This window comes from Azolla caroliniana, unplaced genomic scaffold (assembly GCF_043228905.1).
Source record: "Azolla caroliniana isolate FFs.n. ecotype wild unplaced genomic scaffold, voAzoCaro1.0.p SCAF_2, whole genome shotgun sequence".
Taxonomy (NCBI): domain Eukaryota; kingdom Viridiplantae; phylum Streptophyta; class Polypodiopsida; order Salviniales; family Salviniaceae; genus Azolla; species Azolla caroliniana.
In genome coordinates, this window is record NW_028230437.1 from 4,688,698 (window position 1) to 4,714,163 (window position 25,466).

Consider the following 25,466-nt stretch of genomic DNA (forward strand, 5'->3'; position numbering starts at 1 on the left):
TCGTTATCAAATTGATCGTGTAATCTCAACTTCTCTCTTTTCCAATCTATCTTAAGTACTTTCTCGCCAAAGCTTGTATCGACTCTAAATCCTTCTGGTCCAGAACCCCGGCGGTTTCGCCTCACGATCCGCGCGTAGTGACGGATCTTCACGACATAATTAAGTGGTGAACCCGACGTGAAAGAGGCGGTAGGAAGGATCAAGTCGAGATTAATACTTGGAGATGGCGTCCTCAAGCAACCAAGCGGGAGAGCTCGAAAGGATGATGCTAATCGTCGAGCAAATGATGAGATCTCGGGACAACGACGCGAGCGTGGAGAAGGCTGTCGATCGTGTCGTAGAGCTCGAGGGCCAATTCGATGGAAGGAACGTTATGAAGTTCCTTGATGCATATAAGAGGGAGATGAATCAAAGGGACGTGTCCGAGGCACGTCAAATCGCAAGCTTCAAGAGAGTTGTCACCAACAACATCCAAAGACGCATCATCGAGCTTCAAGAAGGAAAGACAACATGGTCCGAGTTCGAGAAAACGATACTAGCGGAGTTCGTGACTGAAGACTCAACGAGGAGGACTCGACATGCCCTGATGAAGTGGATAGAGAAGAAGAATAAGAAGATGAGCGTCTCGAGGGTGTACGACGAATTCGACCAGATGTTTAGTCATCTCCCCAATACGGACCAAGTATTGCTTGAAGAGGACAAGACTTTGTACTTCTTGAAGGCCATGGACATAAAGGATAGACGGGAGTTGGGGACTCTTCTCGAAGATGATACCCAAGCAAATGGGCTCGTAGCGGACTGGATCGCGGTGAAGCGGGCATGCAATAGGCTCGACAAGCGTCGCCAATGGGTTGATGACACCGACTTGATGGGACCGACTACCACGGAGAAAGCAAGACCGCCGAAAGTAGCTGAGCCGCCAAGACAAAGTAACGTGGAAGAAAAGAAGATTGATGACGACATCATTGAAGAGCTAGCGAAGAAGTTCGAGAAGGTCACTCTAGCCAACATGAATCGTCGGGGCCCTAAAGGAAAAGAACCCTTTAGATGCGTGTGGTGCGATAGCATGGACCACATGAGAAGGGATTGTGCGAGCCTTCGAGAGGCGATTCGACAAAATATCGTATACATAGAGGACAACATGATCTGCTCACGCGAGACTAGAAGACCCCTACGGGTGAATTTCGGAAGAGGAGGAATGAAGAAATCTATGGAGGATGCCGATGCGACTCATGTGGATGCGATGCACTATGTTGCGTCGGCCGGAATAAGAGTCGGGAAAGACAAGACTGAAGCTGCTAGAGCGGGAGCAAAGTTTTGGACTTCCGTTCTCGAATATGAGAAGAGGGGAAAAGTCACATCGAACGAGGTAGAGCTTGCGGACCGAAGCGTTCAAAGCATAACCGGGTGGTCGGATCCGGTGGATGACAACACCATACTCGCAGAGGTGATGTGCGACAACCACGAGGTGTTCGTCGAAGAAAAGAGAAAGAGAATAGAAGAGCAAGGCCCATCTAAAAGACATGAAACAAGGAACGCGAAAAAGAAGGACGATGCGGAGACGAGTCAACCTTTACAAACGGAGGAACGAGAATCAAGCCGAAAAAGGGAGCCGAGCATACGAGTTGAAGAAACTGTTCGGCCCGTGAAGGTTGGTGTTGAAGACCCCACTCGGAGGACAAGGACCATACCTACCTATAAGCTAAGGTCGGACATAGAGCAGACGACGGACCTAAAGAAGATTCTCGAAGAACGAGTTCTTGATAGCCACGTAACTTTGTCCTTGAGGGAATTGCTTGGCATTACGAAGAAGGAGTTCCATGACACGATCGTGGACCTTGTTAAGAGAAAGAGACAACAATCGGACGAGGAAGAAGAGAAGCCGCAGAAAGCAAAAACGAATGCCATAACGATGGCAAGAGACGAAATCGATGAAGATATGGTGGACAGCCACTACACTCGACCTCATTGGGCACGAGCGACAACGGAGACGCCGGTGAAGATCGGGGAGAAGAAAGAGATCGTCGTAGCCTTGATCGACCACGGCTCGGAGATCAACCTCATGTCAACCGACTTCTACAAAAAGGGAAGATGGCCAATCAATACAAACCACGGATGGAAGATTCGTGCGGCAACAAAGTCTACGGAGGACTTGTACGGAGCTTGTCCCAATATCAAAGTCACGATCGGGGATGTGGAGATGGAACAACACTTCTTCGTACAAGAATCGGCGTCGCATCCTGTCATCCTAGGGCAACCTTATATCACATCATCTCGGATGGAGACCAAAGTGTTCGATAATGGAGCAGCCTTCGCACGAATAAAGAGTCTTGACAACCAAAGATCGGTCCAATTCCTAACGGTGCGAGCCAATCATGAAAGGAATCGAGATAGTCTCGGAGGTGAATCCTCGGATTTTTAGAGCGGACTATTGAAGCATGGGGCACAAATAGTCCGAACAATCACAAGACCCCACAAGAAAGAAGAGTGCGTGGATTGCAAGGAGAAGCGACATGTGTCACACCTAGTGGCGCATGTAAACTAGTACTACCCGACAAGAAGCACAAGCACTGGATACAAGAATTCGAGAAGATGCTGAAAGAAGAGAACATAATAGAAGAAGAGGAGTTCGTGACTCATATTATGGAAGAAGCCTCATTTAACGACACCATCGGCGAAATCGAGGACGTCGTGGACTTGAGCTATCTTCACAACCAATGCGTGATTTCGGTTAACTCCGTCAACATGTACGCTATCATCGATGGATACCGTCGTGGCATCTCGATGAAGGAAGCTGACATCAACACGAAATATAAAACGGTTGATAAGAAGATCAAGCCAGTTGCGGTTCCGCTACCGGAAGATAGCTGGCAAAAGATGAAGGAAGTCGCTAACGATCCAAGCTTAAGAGATCCGAAGAAGATAGGTCATGACTTCACCAAAGAGACAAAGGGGAAGCTACGAGTTGGAAAGGAGGATTTCCTTCTCCCTGAAGAGGAGCGAATGTTTCGCGATATGCTTGAGAGACATGGGAAGGCTTTCGCATTCTTCCCACGAGAAATCGGATGCGCCGACCCAAAGGTTATAGAGCCAATGGTGATCTTCACGGTGCCTCACGTGCCTTGGAATTTGAAACCGATACCGGTTCCGAGAGCACACCTTCCGAAGTTGATCGAGCTCTTAAAGGAGAAGGTGAGTATGGGAATTCTAGAACCGTCGAATGCTCCTTATTCCAATAGGTGGTTCACGGTGCCGAAGAAGAATGGATCATTGCGATTCATCCAAGATCTTCAACCCGTCAACAAGGTGACAATTCGAAATGCCGGAATCGGTCCGAGCGTGGACGAATTTGCCGAAGCGTTTGCGGGCCGGTCCATCTACTCCATTGGCGATCTCTACTCCGGATATGACCAATTCCAATTGGCGATCGACAGTCGGGACATTACAACCATGAGGACTCCGATCGGGCTTGTGCGGATGTGTACCTTACCCCAAGACGCAATGAACTCGGTGGCTCATATGGTGAATGCCATGAATAAAGTCTTGAAGGATTGCATTCCGGACATCACGATGCCATTCTTGGATGATATTCCGATAAAAGGATGTTCAGATGAATCGAAAGATAAGGAAGGTTGTAGAAAGTTCGTTGCGGATCATATGAAAGATTGCGAGAAGGTGCTTCAAAGGCTAGAAGATGCGAATTTGACATTTTCGGGAGAAAAATCCGCATTCGGGCAACCAGAGATCTTGGTGGTAGGTCACTTGTGTGGAGCATACGGCCGAAAGCCCTCGCCATCCAAAGTGAACGCAATCCAAGACATGAAAGAAGAATGCGAAAACCAAACGGAGGTTCGAAGGTTCCTTGGAGCGTGCGCGTTTTATCATATATGTATTCCTCACTACGCTCATGTCGCCGAACCGTTATATGGACTACTAAAGAAAAGAATAAAGTTCGAATGGCGAGACGAGCACACAGAGGCGATGCGAAGATTAAAGAAACTGCTTCTTGAAGCTCCGGCACTAAGGAAGGCCGACTATGCTGAAGGGAAACCAATTTACGTGACCGTAGATACGAGCCCAACCGGAATCGGGTGGGTCATCAATCAAGAAGGTGAAGATAATGCGCGATATGCCGTCCGGTTCGGAGCAAAGGTTCTCAGTGAACGGCAACAAAGATATGCCCAAGTCAAGCGGGAACTTTGGGGTATTGTGTCGGCAGTGAAGACGGACAAAGATTACCTGATCGGGTCAGAAGTGATAATAGAGACAGATTGTCTCCCAATTCTCGGAATGGTCTCGGGATGTGCGACCCCAGATCTTGCTATGCTAAGGTGGATCGCCTACATCAAGTCTTTAAACCCAGAGATCCGTCACATCGCAGGGAAGAAGAACGTCATGGCTGACATGCTCTCGAGGGCAAGATTTTCAAATGGAAGTAACATGGTTTCGGAAGATGAAGATGTCGCCCTCGACTTCTTCAAGATTGCTCGATTGTCGGCGGAAGACCAGGACACGCAAACCCTCCACGCCTTCAACGAGAACGAGTACGAAGGAGAGTGGTTACTCATCGGTAGATTCCTAAGAACATTGACGACAGATGCTTCGTTGACAAAGGAGGAGGCCCTACGAATCCGAAAGAAAGCTTATCGATACTTCTTGAAGGGAGGATTCCTTTGGCGACATCCAAAAAGAAGGACAGGAATACCACGTCGAGTGGTGGTAAAGAAAGAAGAGCAAGAGATGCTGATGACCGAATTCCACGAGAGTGCTTGGGCAGGTCATAGAGGAACATGGGCGACGTTCGAAAAATTGAAGGAGAAGTATTGGTGGCCAAGCATGTACAAAGATGTACTCCATTTCGTGTCCACATGTGAAACTTGCCAAATATATTCAAATATACGTCATCGTGATGAGTTAAAGCCAACATACCCACTCACCATTCACTTCAAATGGATGGTGGATCTGGTCTCGATGCCAATGGGAGTGGGACAAATGAAGTACTTAGCGCTCGCAAGGGAAGACTTGAAAAATCAAGTGGAAGGACGAGCCTTGACAAATAAGACGACTTCAGCCGTTTGTAAATTTTTACTTGAAGATGTTGTTTGCCGATATGGATGTGTAGGGAAGATAGTGGCCGACCGAGGGGAGTTGGACGCGCACGAAGCGACGGAGCTCTTCGAAAGACTAGGCGTGAAGCTCTCCCTCACGACTGCCTACAATCCGGAAGCAAATGGGAAGATTGAGCGAGGGCATGGACCTATCGTTAAAGCCATCGTATGGGCATGCAACGGTCGAGTCGGGAATTGGCCACGACTATTACCCTATGCCTTGTGGGCCGATAGAACGACACATAGCTCGGTGACAGGGTATATGCCGACAGAGCTTATGTATGGACAAAAGCCGATTATGCCCATCGAAAGGACGATTGCCTCATGGGTAGCGATACCATGGGAGAACGAGATGAGCCGAGAAGAGTTATTAGCGGCGCGGATAAGGAAACTTGAAAGAAGACCTGAAGATTTAGAAAAAGCGCAAAAGATGATGAAGGCAGCCCGAGTAAAGAACAAAGTTCGGTTCGACAACACGCATCGACTTCGTCCCAAGAAGATTGAAGAAGGGGATTGGGTTTTGGTTTACGACAGCACCCTTGACAATCAACATAGTACAACAAGGAAGTTCGCAAGAAGATGGTTCGGGCCGTATGTGGTGACAAGTGCCAACGATAATGCCACATACCACCTTGCGGAACTAGACGGATCAAGGTTGGCCGTACCCATTGTGGGGAAAAGAGTAAAGCTTTTCAAGAAAAGACAAGACAAGGATCCTGACCTCGATTACCTCGACGATGAACATAATAGGCCGGATGAAAATGAAGACATGGAGGAATCTAATTGATCATCGTAGCCGAAATCTCACTTCTTCTCTTCTTGGCACGTACCGGAGGACGTGCGGTTTGGTGGGGGTGGATGTCGTGAAGATTTTCGGCAATAGTGTGAAAATCCCATAAAACGTACAAAATCGAGTATGAATCACGTAATACAATAATTGTGAAGATAACATTTTTAATATCTAAGTACAAAATGATGGAGGTTTCGAATGCACTTTATTACACGAGAAATAGACAACTAAATGTCAAGATATGAGGGTATAAAGTTTGTGAAAAGAAAAGAGAAAATTGTGAGATATCCCACATAGGCACGACAAATACGGCTCTCATCATATATAAGGTGGAGCAAAAGATATTATCTTTGTGTCTATGTGTGGAGCATAGAGAGTTCAAGGTAACTTGAACTTAGAGTGGAGGTGGCTAGCTACTCGAAAAGGGTTTTGGCCAACCAAAACCGGACCGGCGATGGAGCCGGTGATCCGACGGCATCCGACCGCAATTCGACGGCGGCGGCGGCATCCGGCAATGGTATCCGGCGAACCGGCGACTTGATAAAATAAATATATAAAAATATATACATATTTACATATACAAAGAGGGCAAGTATGGATTCGAACCTTGCACCTCCAAGTTAGGAGTCAAATGGCTTACCATTAAGCCATGGTATTTAGTTAAAATTATATTTCTATCATTGTACTTTTACATGTAAATTCTCATCCATGAGAGCTAAAATGAGTGACATGGTTAGCATGCACCACATGTAATACTTAAGCGCCAAATGGCAAACATGCAATTTATGCATGTCTTGTACCCTCACATGCATCATATGCATGAGAGCATCTATAAAAGAGGGAAGGGGGAGGAGAAAAATACGGTTTTTTTTATGAAAATTAAGAGGAAGAAATTCGTTATCAAATTGATCGTGTAATCTCAACTTCTCTCTTTTCCAATCTATCTTAAGTACTTTCTCGCCAAAGCTTGTATCGACTCTAAATCCTTCTGGTCCAGAACCCCGGCGGTTCCGCCTCACGATCCGCGCGTAGTGACGGATCTTCACGACAGCGTGTTAGATATAATCAATTATCAGCCCCAAGTTGTAAATCTATCCCCATATGTGCTCTTAGAGTGCACATTTTGTGATAGCACCCCAAATGAGGAGCGGCTAGTGTGCAACTCGACCATATGGGTCGATAAGGTGTTAATCTAGGAAATTGTAGATGCGTAGGACACAATGTATTTAGGAAAGAGAGAAATAGGTAATATGATTGGCTAATCAAGTCAACTAGAATATTTTGTGGGCAAGTTACGATGTACTTAGTCTTGACGTATGCATCATTGACTTCAAGATAAGTACTATCTAGCACTAGCCTGTACCTAGGTAGTTGGTGATATTAAATGACAAGTCAGTTGACTAAAAAGGAATATCTCCACTACTATCAACTGACTTGCACATTTAATGTTATAATTAGACCAAACATAGAAAGCAATCCACTTTCTTTTCACAGTGGTTGGCTTGATTATCGGTCCCCACTAATTTTGTAGTGAGCTGGTCCATATCCTATCTAAGCTCTTAGGTGTGAGTGCATGGGAAAACTACCATTGTGAGCTACTCTCATATGTAATAGAAGTTTTGTTTTCATATATCCCATCTCTGTAGTTGTAACTCTATATACCTATCTAATCGATTCTCAATATTTCTAACATAACCAACTATGCCTAAAGTATTGTTCGGGCCAAATAGGATGTCATAGTCTTTTGTGCCCACCAGATATCTAAACACATGCTTTATTGCGTTCCAATGCGATCAGTCGAGATTGTGCATAAATGTGTTGATGACTCCTACGACGTGGGCAAAGTCAGGCCATGACATGACCATCGCGTACATCAAGGAGCCAACTACCGGTGCATATGGTACCGACTTCATATCTTCCCCCTCCGAACCGGATGTTGAGCAGTCTCATTGAGACAATCGAAGACTAATTGGGAGCGGGGTTGAAGCAGATTTGGTTGATTGAATGTTGAAGCATTCTAAGACACGTCCAATAGTCGTCTTGAGACAGAAACAACAGTCGTCGATTTCGAATTTGACTTATCTTCATCCCCAGAATGTGGCTTGTTGGATCGAGGTCCTTCATGGCAAACTTCAACCGCAGTTGCCAAACGAGTTCGGCTAGCTCTTCGGCATGTCAGCCGGAGAGTAGCATGTCATCCACGTAAATGATGAGGAAGATGGGTGACCCATGTTGAGTTGTTTTGGTGAAGAGGTAGTGGTCCTCATTGCTCTTGAAGAAGCCAACCAATTGGATGAAGTCGTCGAACTTTCTTATATCACTACTGTCATGCCTGCTTCAGACCGTATAGACTCTTCCTGAGTCGGCAAACTAGATGTTCTTGGCTAGATACCACAAAGCCTTTCGGCTACTCAAAATCAATTTGAAGGTCATTTAAACTCCAAGTTCTCGGTTGCCACGACGTCAAGCATAAAGCAAAGGGTTGTCATTTTCACCACTGGTGAAAAGATTTCGTCCAAATCGACGCCATATTCCTGTCGAAACCCTTTCACTACTAATCTGGCCTTGAATTTAGGGGTGGTTGAATCATACGTCTCTTTTAGTCTATAGACCCACTTGCATGGAAGAACACATGGATTCTTCGGTAATTCGACCATGTCCCAAGTCTGATTTTGTTGAATGCAGATCATTTCCGACTCCATTGCTAGATGCCAAGTAGTTGAATTGGTTGATGTCGGCATTCGTAAAGAAGACTCCGGAGAGTATCTCTCGGGAGGTTGCGATAGTCTCTTGGACCTTCTCAATATGATTGGACTAGTCGCATTGAGTGTCTGGCTCAGATGGTCTAAAGCCGAAACATTCGACTATGCCAAATCAGTCATAGTTGATTCAGTGCTAGAGGATTCAGCTACCCGTGAAGCCGACTCGTGTTATAAGTTGGGCCGTCATGAAGAGCCAACACTTCGGAAAAAGTTACCCTTCGGACTTCAATAGGACATTCGGCCATCTTATGTATAGTTGACTCATTGAACACTGTGTCCGAACTTCTGACAATTTGTTTGTGCTCGGGGTCCGAAAGTCGGTATCCGATCTTGTCATATGGTCCATAGCCAAGAAAAATGCATTTCATGGACCTCGATTCAAGTTTGCGGTGGTCGTCTTTCGGAATGAGAGTGTATGCCTCACATCCGAAAATCCTCAGCTTGTCGTAATTCAACCTACTACGTCCATATTTCCTGAGGTATTCGAAGTCCTAAAAGCCTACTCGAAGACATATTGATTATGTGTACTTCCATGTTGGACAACAAGGGAAGCTTATGAACGTGCTTCATGTCCCGACAATCACGAAGAACCTGGTGTTGGTCGTCGGGCATCTACCTAGAAACCATTTGACAATCTGGAGTGTTGGAGCATGGACACTACGTGTTCCTGAATTGTCTGATTCATCCGTTTGGCAATTCCATTCTACATCAGACTATGAGGTGCCGCGTATTCACGTTTGATGCCGCATTGCCGGCAAATCTAATGAATTCTTCAGACTTAAACTCTCCCCTGTTGTCGATTCGAAGACATTTTAGCGTTCGACCGGACTGGTTCTCTAGCATCGTGAGCCATTCCTAGAAGGTCAAGAAACTTGATCATTGGTTCTGGCCGGGTATGCCCACACCTTGCGAGTCGAATCATCGATGAAGCTAACGAAGTACAAGGCACCACCAAGAGATTGATGTGGCATCGAGCCATAGACATCCGAATGGACCAAATCAAGCAAACTTGAGACTCTTGGTGTTGCACCCGGGTGTGAAGTCACAGCTTGCTTGCCATACTTGCAATGCTTGCATAATTGGTGGTTCAAGAAGGAGAGTTTGGGGATATATCCGGCTCTAGATAAGTGTGTGATGTCGACCTTCCTGAGGTGTTCGAGTCGACCATGCCATAATGATGACACGGGAATGTTAACCAGAAACAAGTCACCCTCTCTAAGTGTGACGTATAGCGAGTACACTGAATGTACTTTCAGATCTCGCGCAAGCAGGAGGTTCCCCTTGTGGAGTGTCCACCCTCTTGATGAGAAGTCGGCGTATGTCGTTTTCGTCAAGTTGTCCGACTGAGATCAATGTTCGTGCTAGCTCAGGTACGTGTCAAACATTATGTAGTACTAATGTAGAGCACCCGGAAAGTTAAGCTCTATTGTACTGATTCTAATTATAGCACAATGTTGCGAATTTCCGACTCGGACTGAGTCGGAATGTCGGGCCGAGTATTGCTGAAATTGGGATCGATGAGGGGTCACGTAGTAAGATGCACCCGAATCCAAGAGCCATGTGCTTGATCCTTAGTCATAAGCAGAACTTCTTATTCGCCTGAGTTTTCTATAAAAAGGATGTTTGGGTTGTCTGTCAATACTTCGATTGAAGTGCCAGTGTAGTTGACCTCCCCTCCTACCAGCCACCCTTGTGATCAACTCTTTGAGCTTCGTCATTCTTTGCTTTGAGGGCGCGGCCATTGGCCTTGATGTGTCCGAGTTTCTTGCAGTAGTTGCAGATCCAATTGTCTCGAGACTTGCTCCGGCTTCGCTGATTTGTGGGCGGTCAAGAAGAACTTCTCCCACAATTGTTCGGTCGGTTAGCCGAACCTTGTACTACGTAAGCGTCATTGACCGAATCGTTTTGCAAACGATTTCCTCCGAGCAACTTCCATCAGGATTGAGCTCATGACTTTGGAGTACTTCATGGCGGCAGCCGGCACATTACACATGGTTGTGACAAAAGTTTCCCACAAAGAGGGGAGACTACTCATGAGCAACATTGCTTTTAATTCATCTTCGATTGTTGTCCCCTGAGCCGAAATTTGGGAGCTTAGACTTTCATACTCATTGAGGTGTGTCTGGACCAAGTCAGATTCTTTCATCCGAAGGTTGTAGAGGCGTCAAATCAAATATATCTTTGTGGTGGCAACCTTCTTTTCACTAGAGTTTGAGAGTGTTTTCCAGAGTTGGAAGGTAGTCGAGCACGATTGCACTGTGAAGTACACTAACTCTGACAAGTGCATCCGAATGGTGGCTTGGACAATTCGATCTAGTTTTGTTCACTCATTCGACTTGTATCCTTCTTGTGGGTTCTCAAACTCGATTGGATCTATCTGACTTTTAACAATCATGTAGTCTTGCATTTGTTCCTTCCAGAAGTTGAAGTTCGACCCGTCGAACTTCCTCAGAATCATCTCTGATGAGTCAGATGTTGATGCCATCTGTGTCGGCTTGCTAGACTCTGTCCAGGGTTTATTACGAACAGTGGTGGGATGCATCCGACTGGCTCACCCGATATCATTCTAGTCGGATTTGGACATGAATCGAATCGACTTCGACTATTAGCGGGTTCTATCTAAAGTGGCTACAGTCGATCGACTTAGGCAAATTGGACACGAATTGGTTAGCCGATTGGAACTTCAGATGGCAATTGGTTACTAAACTTGCGTGGGGTGGCTATGACGATTGGAGGGACAGAGCCAACTGGTCTTCCCCAATGTCGCCTAGCCAAGTTGAGCATAATTACCTGCCAATCTGATTCCGATTGTGGATATCAAGAGAGCAATCATAGATTTAAGTGTTGGGGTTATGTGTTGTTTTTCCAGGCCGATCTTGCTTTGGATGACTACAACAATGAGAGGGACACATCCAACTGGTCTTCCCGAATGATGTCTAGATGAATGAAGCACAGATGGAGGTTGTTCCTGGGGTGGACTTTGCTCCAAGTGGTTACGGTGAACAAGTGAACAACATCGGATGACCTATTTGATTGTCGCTTAACCAGATGAAGCACAAGTATAGCTGGTCCGACGAAGAAGTCTCACTCCAAGTAGCTACATTATCACAAAAACAAAGTACAACCGTCTAGCTTACTTTAATAGTGATTTAAAACAGTGGAGTGCAGACTTTTCATGTGTTTCTCTTCATTGAAAATGATCTTGTAAGGAGTTGCCAAACGAGGGATTTCACCCAGACTGAAATCTTGGAATCAAATGTTATACCAAAAACGATCTTCAAAAGGGACAAAAGAAGAGTTGTTGATGGAGAAAAAGGATGACTAGTTGCAAAATCGAAACACCAAGCTTTGATACCAGATGTTGGGGCCAACCATCTAGATGCAGAACAAACTTAGCACTCTTTAAGATGAAGATCTTTAGAGAATACAAAAAACTAATTGATAACTCAATACAATATCAACAAGAAAATAGAGGGAAGAGAGACAAAAAGGTAGGCACAAGAGTATGTAACTATATTATTCTCTCTAAGTTACAATGGCACAATGTACAAAATGAACAACCTTAAAACTAGGTTACAAGAGTTAGTTTAAATACTAACTAACTTAGGGCACCTTCCCTTTCCAATATTTATAGAAATGGCATAGTATAAATGTGACCATTATATACCCGTATTTGACAAAAGGTGAAGCTCATGACTGCTCCCTTGCAGAACACATTTGGGAATGGATAAAGGGAGTAATGGTTTATCCCAATTGATGAGAATGGGCCCGGTGCAGGACATTGGTTCACTGATGAGACATGACAGAAGCTCCGGATTAGTGGGTGTGACTTCCTACTATTGAAAGAGGAGTTGAAATTTAGTAGACCCTACAATCGTCAAACCAATGGTGATATTCGCATATACCATGGAATATCAAGCCTATTCCCATGTAGAGAGGTGCCATCCTAAAAGCTGATTGACCTACTCAAGGAGAAAATTGTTGGCTTATGCCTTGTGGGCAAACAGAACCACCCATAGTTTGGTGACAAGGTTCATGCCAACTAAGGTCATGTACAAACAAAAACTAGTGATGCCCAATCGAAGAGACAATCGTGTTGTGGGTAACTATGCTATGGGAGAATGAGACGAGTCAAGAAGCGCTTTTGGTAATGAGTCATGAGGTGTTGTGCCCGAAGGTGGAACACATGAAAAGGGGCAAAATTAGGGAGGCCACAAAGTGTTTATATGTAAATAGGAAAAACATAAATATAATAACAAAAATTAGGTGGTATAGTGGTAGAGGCCATAGGCTGCATTTCAGTTTCCACTACGTTCGAGTTTCCACTCGGATTAGGGTACCCACTACATTAAAGTACCTACTCAAGTCAGAGTCCCCGCTATGTTCGAGTTCATGCCCATTGCATTTGAGTCCCTTGTCGGATCCGAGTTCCTCCTATGTCCAAGTCCCTACTCGAATCCGAGTACCCAATGTGTCGAAGTCCCTACTAAGATCCAAGTACCTTATACGTCCGAGTGCTTGCTTGGATTAACCCCCCAATCAACAAGACTCTTGAAGCTACTCCTAAGCAAGCCGATACTCCTATGAACCGACAAAGCCTTGATCGACACTTCCATGATACGATTCAAGAACCCAAGGCCACAAAGCAAGAAATAAAATTGTGGACATCACAACTCACCATAGGTGGCCAACCTAAATCCATTATGCACGATATTGAAGTGGCGCTTTCTGAACAAAAGACCATGTATGTAAGAACATAACAAAAACTCACGCTCCTTAAGCCATCATTGCAAAGTCAACATGAGTGACTCTCATCTCAACATCAATCCGAGTCCAACCCTCTCCTAACAATCGGCAATGGTTCGGTTCGGTTTGAGAGGGTCCAAACCGAACCGTTTAAATTTTGTTAAACCTGAACCAAACCAAACCACGAAACCGTTAAACTGAACTGGTATTTTTTTCCAAACCATTAAACCGTAAAAACCGTGGTTTCGTGGTTCGGTTTTGGTTTTCAACATAGGTCAAATTTTTAAATTTTTAAAATTGATAATATTTCATTATTTAAAAATTTTAAGATGTTCCTAAAATGTGAGAATAAGGTCTAAAAATAAAAATATTGTTTAAAATCAATTTTAAAATTTTTTTTATTCAAAAAAAAACCGTTAGACCATTTAAACCGCGGTTTCTGGTTGTTAAAACCGAACCGTTGCCGATTGTTACCCTCTCTCTAGCACAACATGTGGCAACCCATGTAGTAGGCAAGCATGGGAACCATCACTCCCAAGAGTACCGAATAACAACCACGTAGTAAACCAAAACCCTACCTTACCACGTAATGGTGACTTTGTCATTGCCCTACAATTCATATATACTCTAGTTCTTATCGATGGAATAAGAGAGGAACACAACCCTGAGCTCAAGACCCCACACAAATGATTGTGGAGAAAGTACCACAATCTCAAATTTGGTTCCCCATTTCCTTGGATTCAGGGACGCATCTGATCATGTCAAGAACTTGAAATAGATAAGCTGAGCATATGAACCAACCCTAGAGACCACGAAAGTGGTATTATTTGGTCTTACCCTTGATGACCAAGTCAACATATGGTTTTGAACCCTCGCCGAAGACATTGTGACTGATTTTGATTATTATCAAGGACTTTTTCACAAATTTCTCTCGATGGGGAAACAAAGGCAAAGGAAACGGCCTGAGACATATGTTGCACCAAGAGCTTGCATAGTTGATGCAACATGGGCAACAAGATGTTCAACGACAAGCTTATGAGTCGATTCATCAATGGACTCTATGACCCAACCTTGCAGAATTTCTTAATGGTGAGAATGTGCCTGTTAAGTATCTGGCACTCGACATATCGGTTTTGAAGATTGTGGCGCCAACAAGAGACACCGAGCTCAACCAACCTTTGGAAAAAGTGGGATAGAACAAACCAAAGATGAAACAATGTTGGCCAATGGGCACCCTAGTGTGAAAGGGAGACACTTGCCTTGGAAAAGCCAACACTAAGAGCTCCTCTTCTATCTCCTTAATCCTTCATTAGGGTTAAGAGAGGTTAGGGTTAAGAGTTAAGTAAGTTGAACCCTAATCTCCTCCTCTTTGTATGGTGCTAAACTACTAAAACACGATCGGTGGTGATGCCATTCGAAGAGCCATAAGGACATGCCTTCACCTAGGTGACATGCTCAAATTATACGAGAGTGAGGTGAGGCAGTGCAAATTCAATTGCTACCGAAGGTTTCGAAGGACAAGCGGCAAGCTCAATTGGAAACAAGATAGATAGATATTTTTAACGTCCATAGAGAGGCCGATATTGACCCATGGCATTGAAGTACAAAAGTTTTCTCAATGTGTGTCTCCTTCCTAGGAAGGGATATTCGTACTTCGAAGCACCAAGGCTCAACGTATGAATACGGCAATACACATATGAGCTCAACCTTCTAGGAGTTCTCTTTATTGTGACACTCTAAGTCATCGCCCGTTCTTAATAAGTATGTCATCATAGCTTTCACAAATTGCACTATATGCGGAGTAGGGAGGTTGTGTTTTCTGGTGAGGTCGTGAGTCTGTTCTGTTGAACGAATGGGACAGGAGTTGTGTAGAGGGAGGGAACACACGGGAGAGTGGGGCCCGTGGCGGAAGCTCGATACAATCACAGATGACGGTATCGAGCCGATGACCGGCCGGAAGTTCCCTGGCCTGAAGCCGAAAAGATGGCCCTCTCCAATTTGGAAATGAACCAAGCTCTAAAATTTAGATTCCTTTTATGGGCTGTCTAGATGACCGCCTGGAAGTTCCCGGCCCCGAAGCCGAAGAGATGGCGCCCCCGCCCCGCCCCCCCAAATCTAGATATGAACCAAACCCTAAATTCTAGATTTCTTTTGCCGGATAACATTTTGTCGGAGTGAAGAAGAAAGAAATACTCTGTTTCTTCTATACATATACACACGCACACATACATACACACACACACACACACACACACACACACACACACAGACCGAGATCAGAGTCAGAGTCAGAGACACATTTGTTTCTTTCTTTTGGCCGTAATCTTCCATCCTTTTGCTGTGCCTTGCCTTGCCCTGCCTTCCTCTTTATGGGTGTTGATTACTATGGTGTTCTCAAGGTTCCTAAGACCGCCACCGATGATGATCTGAAGAAAGCCTATCGAAAGCTCGCCATGAAGTGGCACCCTGACAAGAACCCTAATAACAAGAAAGAAGCGGAGGCCAAATTCAAACAGATCTCCGAAGCTTATGAGGTTGGGGTTTGGTGTTGTTGTTGTTGTTTATTCTTTAAGGTTCTTCTTGTTCGATGTTCGATGATGTTGTTGTCTTTGTGATGATGTCGTCGTCAGCGAAGACGGTTACAATGATATGGCAACAACGATGATGTGGTAATTCGATGATATGATGGTTAGATACGTGTTGATGACACAATATGGTAATGACTAGATGGTATATCTTTATGATGGTATGGCGATTGCACGATGATGAGATGATATGCAGATCTGATGCCATGAATAATGTTGGTGTGTTTGATGATGAGATGAATTATCATGATGTGGAGATGATGATATGGTATCGTATGAATCATAATTGATGAGGTATCATGATGATGATGTTGCGATGATGTGATGGTATGACATAAATCATAATGATGAGGTCTGTATTGGTAATATGATGTGCTTATCCATGTAGTGACGATGTCATGATTGTGTCACTGTGATATTTGCACTAAGGTGTGATGATGATGAGACTAACCTTGCTGATGATAGGATAATAATGAGAGGATATGAATATATGATGGTATGAATCATCACCACAGTATGATGATGAATATCTAGTGGATGCACTAAAGTGAACAACAGTGATGATGCTGATATTGTTTACATGATGATTATATGGCATCGATGAGAGCATATGACAATATGATAGCATGAATCATCATGTCAATATGATGCTTTGGAGATAGTAAGATGATATGATACAAGGCATCGTGATGATTGATAATATGGTTGTAAGATGTGAATTTGTACTACATGATTAGTTGTGTGATGTAATATAATGATTTAATAACATTTGTTTCTGTTCTGTCATAATGATTTAATCATTTTAACCATCCATCATAAGAGTTTCCCCTGATAAGTCGAAGTAGGAGAGTTTCTGCTGAAGGAGTGTCATATCCCTGAATTAACTTAAGCAGCCTAGAATAATTCCTTAAAGTTATTGACTGTTTGTTACGCTGGCATGACCACGATGTACTTAAAGGTGGGTGATCATGTTTTTGTGAGTATCGACATGTATCTACCTGAAGGTAACAGGGAAATCTACGTTTAACATAGTTCAAGTGATCAAGTATTTGGATTTTTTTACTGAGTATTCTCATACTGCTTATGATGATTTTTGTGAAACAACTTGTTTTCTATTTTTCACATGGTCAACATATCACTCGTAATGAGAATCTAATCTGAGATCTACATTTTTCTTTAATGAAAAAATTGGCATTCTCTTACACTTGTAAAGAGAATCTAATCTGAAATCCACATTTATTTCTCATGAACGTATCTAGAAAATGTACGTTTAACAGTTGGCACACTCATGTGATGAAATGTGGTTTTGGACTTCTAGGTACTCAGTGATTCTCAAAAGAGAGGAATCTATGATGTATATGGTGAGGAGGGTTTGAAAGGGTTTCCTCCTGGTGGTTCTGGAGGCCCTCATACCGCTAATGGAGATGTAAAAACTACGTATTTCAATCCAAGGAATGCAGAAGACATATTTGCAGAATTCTTTGGTGGAGGGAACCCATTCAATATGGGTGGGATGGGTAGCCACCAACATCGTATGGGTGGCACCCGAAGCCCCTTTGGAGATGGTATATTTGGTGGATTTGGCGGCACTGAGAGCGTCTTCCGGAATTTTGTGGACCCAGCTTCTTCTTCCTCTGGGCCAAGGAAGGCGGCTCCTGTCGAGAATAAGCTCCCTTGCTCATTGGAAGAGCTCTATGCTGGATCAACGCGGAAGATGAAAATCTCAAGGAATATCGCTGATGCGAGTGGGTATGTTAAATGCCTTCTTTTCTAGATTTGCAGTGCCATTTGTTAGGTTATGTAGCTATTTCTGCTGGTGTCAAAATGGCTTTCTAATTATTTTTCTTGCTCAATTGAATTCCCATGTAATGATTCGTACTTTGGGTTTCCATTTCCACATAATTCTTTCTACTATTGATTGATTTTCGATTTCTTTCCTCTCACCAATCAATTTAACTGGTATACAAAATGTTAATTTTATGGTTTTTCCTAAATGATTGAACGCCATACTATTTCCTTCTTTTGTTGATCGAATATTCGTGGAATGATTCAATCATTTAAAGGTTTAGTCTCTATTATTTATTGATTTGATCTCTTTTTTCATTTTTTTCATTGGGGATGACTTTTATCCTTCATTAATTTCTCTCTTCCAACTGGTTTCCAGAGCAAGAACGTGAAGCTTTGTTTTTACCTTTTGTATGATATGAAGTTATTTTCACGATGAATATTTACATGAGTAAAAGAAAAAAGTAAAAACTTATGCCAGGAGGACAGTACCCGTGGAAGAGATATTAACAATCGAAGTCAAGCCCGGGTGGAAGAAAGGCACAAAAATTACATTCCCTGAGAAAGGAAACGAGCAACCGAATGTGATCGCGGCTGATCTCGTGTTTGTCATAGATGAGAAACCTCATGATGTCTTCAAGCGAGATGGGAACGATCTTATAGTGACTCACAAAGTCCCGTTGGCGGATGCACTCACAGGGACAACTGTTACGGTAACAACGTTGGACGGTCGCACCTTGACTATATCATGTAACGACATCATTTTCCCTGGCTATGAGAAAGTGGTTCCCAAGGAAGGAATGCCAATACCAAAGGAGCCAAGTAAGAAGGGAAATTTGAGGATAAAATTTGACATCAAGTTTCCTACTCGCCTGACTGCGGAGCAAAAAGCAGGCGTGAAGAGGTTTCTTGGCACGGGTTAGTATAGATTCATCTGAGTGTGTGTGTATACATTGGCCTACATTTTTCTTAACTATGAACGAAGCACATATCATGCAGTATTCTCTCTTGATGTTTTGTTTTAACAAGTTGTATTTTGTGTATTTGAGAGAGAGGATGAAAGGCGTTGCGAGTATCATGACGAGCCTTGTAAACATGTAGGCTGAAAGATTCTGTCTTGTGTACATCTTTGAGTATAGTGTCTTAACTTCCCATTTCCTCTTGTTATTATTTGGAAATATTCATCCTGCATAGAGTTCGTGTGTTTTGCTTTTTTGTTTTGTACAAAGAAGCTCACATAAAAATAAATATTCTTATTATTTTATTTTCAGTCATCTATCTGTTATCCCTTTATGTCATCAAAAGTTTTCTTGATCATGCTTAAATCATTGTATTATTGATCCCATTACTTCAATAGATTCTTTTCATAGAGTTTCATTTATCATCATTGTTCTTATATTTGGGAATTTCAAACTACAGACTCTGGAATGCTTTGAATAGGCTCATATAATCTATCCTTCATCCCTTTATTTCATGAAAATATTTATTAATCGTCCCTTTATTGTTAATGATGATGTTGCCTTGATAGATTCTACATGTTCCATTTATCGTCATTGTATTATGTTTGGGAGTCCTGAACTACCACATCTAATATGCTTTGAATAGGGTCAAGTCTTTGTCTTATTGATATTATGACAATGTATTTTTCATTCAAATGTTCCCTTTATTCATCATAATCTATCTCAATCACACAAGAATCCAGACATAGTCCAATTGGGGATAACATGTAAAAATAAGCTTGTACATGGTCCTTACAATCCTGTTGACATGAATTGAATTAATGTTCCCAAATAAAGAGGATATTCATTTGGCATCCACTACTCGCTGGTATCATTGTCAAAGCTTTGGGAGCACAATTAATGCCAGTGCTAATTATATTGCGACTCCTTGAGGTTCCAACTCATGAATTCATTGGCTACTATTCCATTAGCAAATGAATGTTCTTTTTGTATCTATAAAAGTGGTTGATCCAAGGCATATAACATCTTACTTTATTTATTTGGTAGTTTTTACTTTATTAAGCTATTTTGTACAAGTCACAAATGATAATGCCCACAAAAACCATGCAAGCGAATTTAGATAACATGCATTTTTTCTTTCCCACAATTATTATACAGATAATACCTGAGACAACACATTTTGTGAATTGACCTTGGTGGAAGGTTATCGTGAAGGTAGTTTTGCATTTATTTGTGGTGCTGAGGTTGATGTTTTTTACACCCATGTGGCAGGGGATCCTCGTTTAGGTACTGTTCTATTAATAGTTTCAATGTTTTCACAAATTCAATGCAACCCACATGAAGTTGCAAAAGAAATTGGTCAATTAGAATATTGTGGTGTCTCAAACTGTGAGCTTGATGCTAGCATTCTTTGGACTAATGAATATTTTGGTTTTGAATGGTCAATGTAGCTTACACTACCATTCCCTTGTTTGGAAACAACTTTAGGATACTTCGCTTGAAAGTCTTTTAAATTTACCATACAATGTTATGTTTCATGATAGGCAACATTGCCAAAAGACTCATTTCACTAGAATCGATAGGAACTTTCTCAATTTCAATCGACTGGTTCGAGAATATAATCGATATGGTTAAAGCATAATTGCTTGAAGTCTTAGCAAAAACGGGGTTTTCTTCCCCCATCACCCGAATCATGCTGCGGTCAGACATTTATTTGACTATGTACCAATATGGTGATCTACTTGAGAGCTAAAGGTTGCTAAGAAACATTGATGTCCCAATCTCACATCATATCCCACATTTTTTACCTCGAAGATTAGTAAAGTTTTGTTGGTATTGACATGTGCTTTTATTGAGCAAAGGCACTCATGAGGGTATTCCATTGCGTAATTTTATTTTGGTGTTCGATTGTTAAAATCAAGAGTTTTTCTAGGAAATGCATTGATTGTATGTGAAATATAGGTTGTTTTCAAAAGCAAAGGAGCATTTCAATCAGCGTTTGACACACAATGTGGTCACATGGACAACATTGATGGCTTTCCATACCTTGAGAGGGTACTCAAGATGTGGAGAGTCATGTTCGTTAAAAGTCAAGGGTTGATTTTGGTATGCTATTCATTGATGACATTGTGTTGGTTTTTGGTCAATACTCCATCTTTTGTGGGTATGAAGTTCCTTAGAGTGGGATTATGATCATCAATGCTTGGAACCATTCTTAGGTGGCTATTATTACATATCATAATAATGATGAACAAAAGAATAAGAGATTAAGGAGAATAATTGAGTAGGGTGCTTAACTACACCAACCACACCCCAAGCCAAGTACGTAAGATGAACATAAAATACCATTGATGTTCTTTAACATTGACTATTACCCTAGATGTTATACCTTGGATGGTGAATAATGAATCCAAAGAAGAGTCTCAACAATGTTTGAAGATGTCGTTATGAAGAGGGTATCTAGTTCCCTTTGTGTCGCTCATCACTTAAGGCTCCAAGTTCACTATGAGTTCCTGCATGTCATAGGTCCATATGGGTTTGTCCCAATTGCTAGGATAACTAGTTTCCTAACTATCCTACCCTTAACCCATTAAAATTAGTTATACAATTGGTTTGTAAGGTCTTGCCTATAACAACCATGTATCATATAAACCTCAACGATAGAGTGCATTGAACATTAATTAGAAAGCGGGTACCCTAATCTCAGAGTTGCAGCCCACTAGCATCTACATGTGGGACACAAACAAGTGTGGGATTTTTTTTCTAAAAAGGAAAAAGATGATGATTGTAGTAGTAGTAGAAGGAGATTATAGTCTTATTCATTCAACATTACGCTATGAATGATTGTGTGTGTGCACGTCGAGTGAGGGCAAGGGATTAACCATGGCTATAGGGTGAAGGAAGCTTGCAATAGGGTAAGCTCTTGTCTCCAACATAAATTTGCACACTATTACCATATGTGATCGTTTCTACAAATAAATTGTATTGTCACCGAACTCCTTGTAGTTAGCTTCTACGTAGTTGGCATGATCATAAGGACCAATTTCATGAGATCTCAAAACATGGGTAGATGAAAAGTGGGAATGACATCAATAGGGGGATGCACATGCAGTGAGAGAACCCAAAGTGACATCCAACAACTTAGTACATTCTTAAAATCTTTAACAAACTAATGAAGGATTTTACTAATGGGAGAACATGGGAACCCTCCTCCTTCCACTTTATCCTCCACTTGTATGTGCAAACAACATCCTTCCCTAACATATGTATTGCTTCCAAAGTTCGTGCTAATGTTCATCAAGGTTTCTTCAACAGTGTGTGACTTTTTGTCACAAGAATTAATCAAGTTGAAAATATGATAGTAACTCAGCAAATAAATTGATATACAAAAAATATACATATATTTTTATGCAAGCACATACACATATTCATATACATAAGTATATGCATGTACACAAACATATAGACATACATATACATATCCATATACTTGCATGTCCATATATCCATGTGCATATGCATATCTATACACTTATTGAAATATGCCCCTTATTGGTTTTGGAAGGTTACCCAAAATATCCTTGGGAAGTTCCAAGGTTACTTTTCTAATTAACTCATTCATGCAATTGATTCCTTTTGTTACAAATGTCATTTGATGTTTGACATTTAAAGAATGAGATAAGCAGTGGTTAATAAAATGCGGAAAAGATAGAAAATATGAAGCAAGAACAATGATGAGGAAGATTAGACTACCACCAATATGCAAAAGGTAATCCATGTTAAACGAACAAAGAAAATATCCTATGGATCGGTAGTAGGAAGTCTCATGTACGCAATCGTGGCAACCCACCCAAATTTGGCATATGTTGCAGGAGTCACTAGTCACTGCATGTCAAACACAAGGAAGAACCATTCAAAAGTAGTGAAGTTGCAATCTTGTGATATCTAAAAGAGACAACATAGAGGAACCTCAAATTCAGCTTGAGGAGATTGATCAATACACATGACTACACCAACTCCGACTATGCTGACAACCTCGACAATGGGAAGTCGACATCAAGTTATGTCTTCACCTATGCAAGAGGAGCTATCTCTTGGAGATCCAAACTCTAGGAGTGGAAAAAATTGTCAATGATAGAAGCTAAATATATTGTTGCATCTAAAGTCGAAAAAAAGTCATTTGACTCTACTAACTAGAAACGGATTTCCAAACCAAAAGCATCGAGAACGACAACTCCAACTAATCTTGTATTGTGATTCATAGAGTACAATATATCTTGCCAGGAATCCTATCTTTCATGTAAAGATATAGCACATCAAGGTGTAGTGCAACTTCATCCATGAGATGGTGATCAACAAGAAGATCAATCTCCAAAAGATTAACACCGAAGCTACTTCTCAAATATGTATTTTTCACACTCTCTAGACTTATGAGACTACCACAAGTTGACTAGTAGAGACAAGAGAAGAAAGTAGACTAATAAAGACAAAACCTAGCCAACATTGTCAACCATCACTTCGACACATCTCCTTGAAAACTTAGCTAGTATCACATATCTTTATAATCTTACATTGTGTAAATTGTATTTATGAGGAGCCTAACTAAAGGTGAGCACCCTAAAAGTGTAGCCCTTTTACACAGGAGTCTATTGGGATAACAATCTCACATTTCTTATATTATCCATAACACTCATTGGTTGATTGTTGTAGTGTGAAGCCTTTGTAGGTTGTATATAAAGAGGAAACCCCAACAATAGAAAAGTAGCTCATTTGCCACACACGCGCTCCTCTGCATACTTTACAAATTCCACTCTTGTTCTCTATTTTAGAAGCATCCAACTTCCACTATAGCCATGCCCTATGTCTCATTGATCTATAAAGCTAGAGAAATATCGGTGTTTTTCCCTACATCATTTTTGGATGCTTGGGGTTGTGGAAAATAGCCATAGAAAAAATAAAATTTCATCTATATGAGATTCACTTTGTAAATAGCCAAAAGTTCGGGGTGAAATTGTTATTTTGACTGGATCCTTCTAAAATATCGTTGCATTGTATGAAACCCATCTTTATAAATGGCTCAAAAGTTAGGGGTATATTGTCTTTTTAACAATGATTTCCACTATTGGTTTGTGGGAGCATAACAATAGAAGATTTATTTCTATGAGAGACATTATCATAAACAACTTGAAAGGTAGGGGTAGTATATTGATTATTTTCCCTAAGGAATTTTTGACCGTTTGATTGTGGGACATAGCAATTGCAAGATTGATTGAATGTGTATGTGACACACCTTCTAAGTATCGTTTTTGGACCCTTGTGTGTTGACAAATATCAACAGTAAAATACAATGTGTATGAGACGCTAAAATTGTTTTTTACCCTTGATGCATTCCATAATCCCATTGTTAAAGATATCTTTTATTTTAGTAATGCTTATATTTACTTGTGGGAATCTCAATGTGAGGTGAAAACTCACCCAAAAAAAAGAGAGGCGTACAAAGTGTCAATGGACACTAAACTGCTCAAAAGCACTCAAAGAGAAGAGAGTTCATGACTACAAAGCATGGCATTTACCATTAAGTGTTAATGTTTCCACAATTCACGTTTTTATTTTTATCAAGGTAAGCTAAACAATGATTTGCCAAGTGACTTGAGAGGGATGTCTAGGGTCTTGGATGATTTGTGACGACAAGGTTTGAACATTCTACTTGATTGCATAATTTGTTTGTGTTGAGAATCAAGCTCAACTTGGTCTAGTGTGTGAACTCACCTTGAGCATGAATAGACACTCCAACGGTCAAGAGTCACCATTATGTCACCACTTTATATTCTAGCATTTAGTATGAGTCATAATATCATATTCTATGACACATAACTTATGAGCTTTCACATTCCCCATGCTCCATGAGTCTTGTAGTTAATGAAGAGAGAGAGTGACTATATAAAGCACCCTCCTCCCACCTTGTAAAATGTTGTGTCTTTCTCCTTTGTTAATATACTTTACCTTGCGTATTCTCTGTGTCTTACTTTGTGTCTCTCTCACTCACTCTCTCTTCCTCATACACACACACAGTTCATATCTATTCCGCTGCACAGAATCCATCTCTTGATTCTTTACATGGTATTAGAGCGGCTTGGTAGCTCGATCTAGCCCATCCGCATGCGCTGTGTCCTACGCCGACGACCAAGAATCGGCTCATCGCTATCGTAGCTTCGCTACATAGCTCGCATTCGAAGAGAGAAGAAGAAGGAGAATCGACATAATGAATACTCAAATGGGGAGCGCTCTCCCTACTGAGAAGTTGGATCGAAAGAACTTCGTATCTTGGGAGTACAAGATGCACCAATACCTTGTCGAACAAGGCTATTGGAGCTACATCAAAGGAACGCACGAAGACCGACCCATCGAAACGGCTCCCAAATACGCGACATGGGATCAAGTCGCAAGCCGCGTGATGTATTGCTTGGCAACATGTGTTCACGATCACATGCTCGGCTACATTCGCGAAGCCAAGACGTAGAAGGAGGCATGGGAAAATCTACGAAAGATTTTCACGGGGAACACAACCGCAAGAAGGCTTCAACTCAGCCAAGAGTTGAACAACATTCAACAAAGGGACATGTCCATCACGACATACACCTTGAAGATCAAGGAGCTTTGCGACTCGCTCGGCTCGATAAGCATAAATATCGATGATGATGATGATGAGATGGTGCAAATATGCCTTGGCG

The 25,466-nt window shown here is 42.0% G+C and overlaps 1 protein-coding gene across 2 annotated transcripts; it reads left to right on the forward strand.

Moving 5' to 3' along the window:
• The first annotated feature begins 15,694 nt into the window (after positions 1 to 15,694).
• LOC147867173 (uncharacterized) lies at positions 15,695 to 18,934 on the forward strand. 2 transcript variants are annotated; one of them, XM_087314957.1, is made up of 3 exons: positions 15,695 to 15,940; positions 17,310 to 17,740; positions 18,258 to 18,934. In XM_087314957.1, the coding sequence occupies exons 1-3, from the start codon at positions 15,776 to 15,778 to the stop codon at positions 18,697 to 18,699; spliced, it is 1,038 nt and encodes a 345-aa protein (XP_087171083.1). In that variant the 5' UTR covers positions 15,695 to 15,775; the 3' UTR covers positions 18,700 to 18,934. The 2 variants fall into 2 exon arrangements, with proteins under 2 accessions (XP_087171083.1, XP_087171084.1); XM_087314958.1 differs by lacking the exon at positions 15,695 to 15,940 and adding an exon at positions 15,987 to 16,122.
• Positions 18,935 to 25,466: the final 6,532 nt, after the last annotated feature.

What these genes read in the sequence shown, in the direction of transcription:
- LOC147867173 (XM_087314957.1), top strand. Translation starts at nt 15,776, where the DNA reads ATGGGTGTTGATTACTATGGTGTTCTCAAGGTTCCTAAGACCGCCACC. An exon ending in AGATCTCCGAAGCTTATGAG is followed by an intron (nt 15,941 to 17,309) that starts GTTGGGGTTTGG and finishes TTGGACTTCTAG; the next exon opens with GTACTCAGTGATTCTCAAAA. An exon ending in AATATCGCTGATGCGAGTGG is followed by an intron (nt 17,741 to 18,257) that starts GTATGTTAAATG and finishes AACTTATGCCAG; the next exon opens with GAGGACAGTACCCGTGGAAG.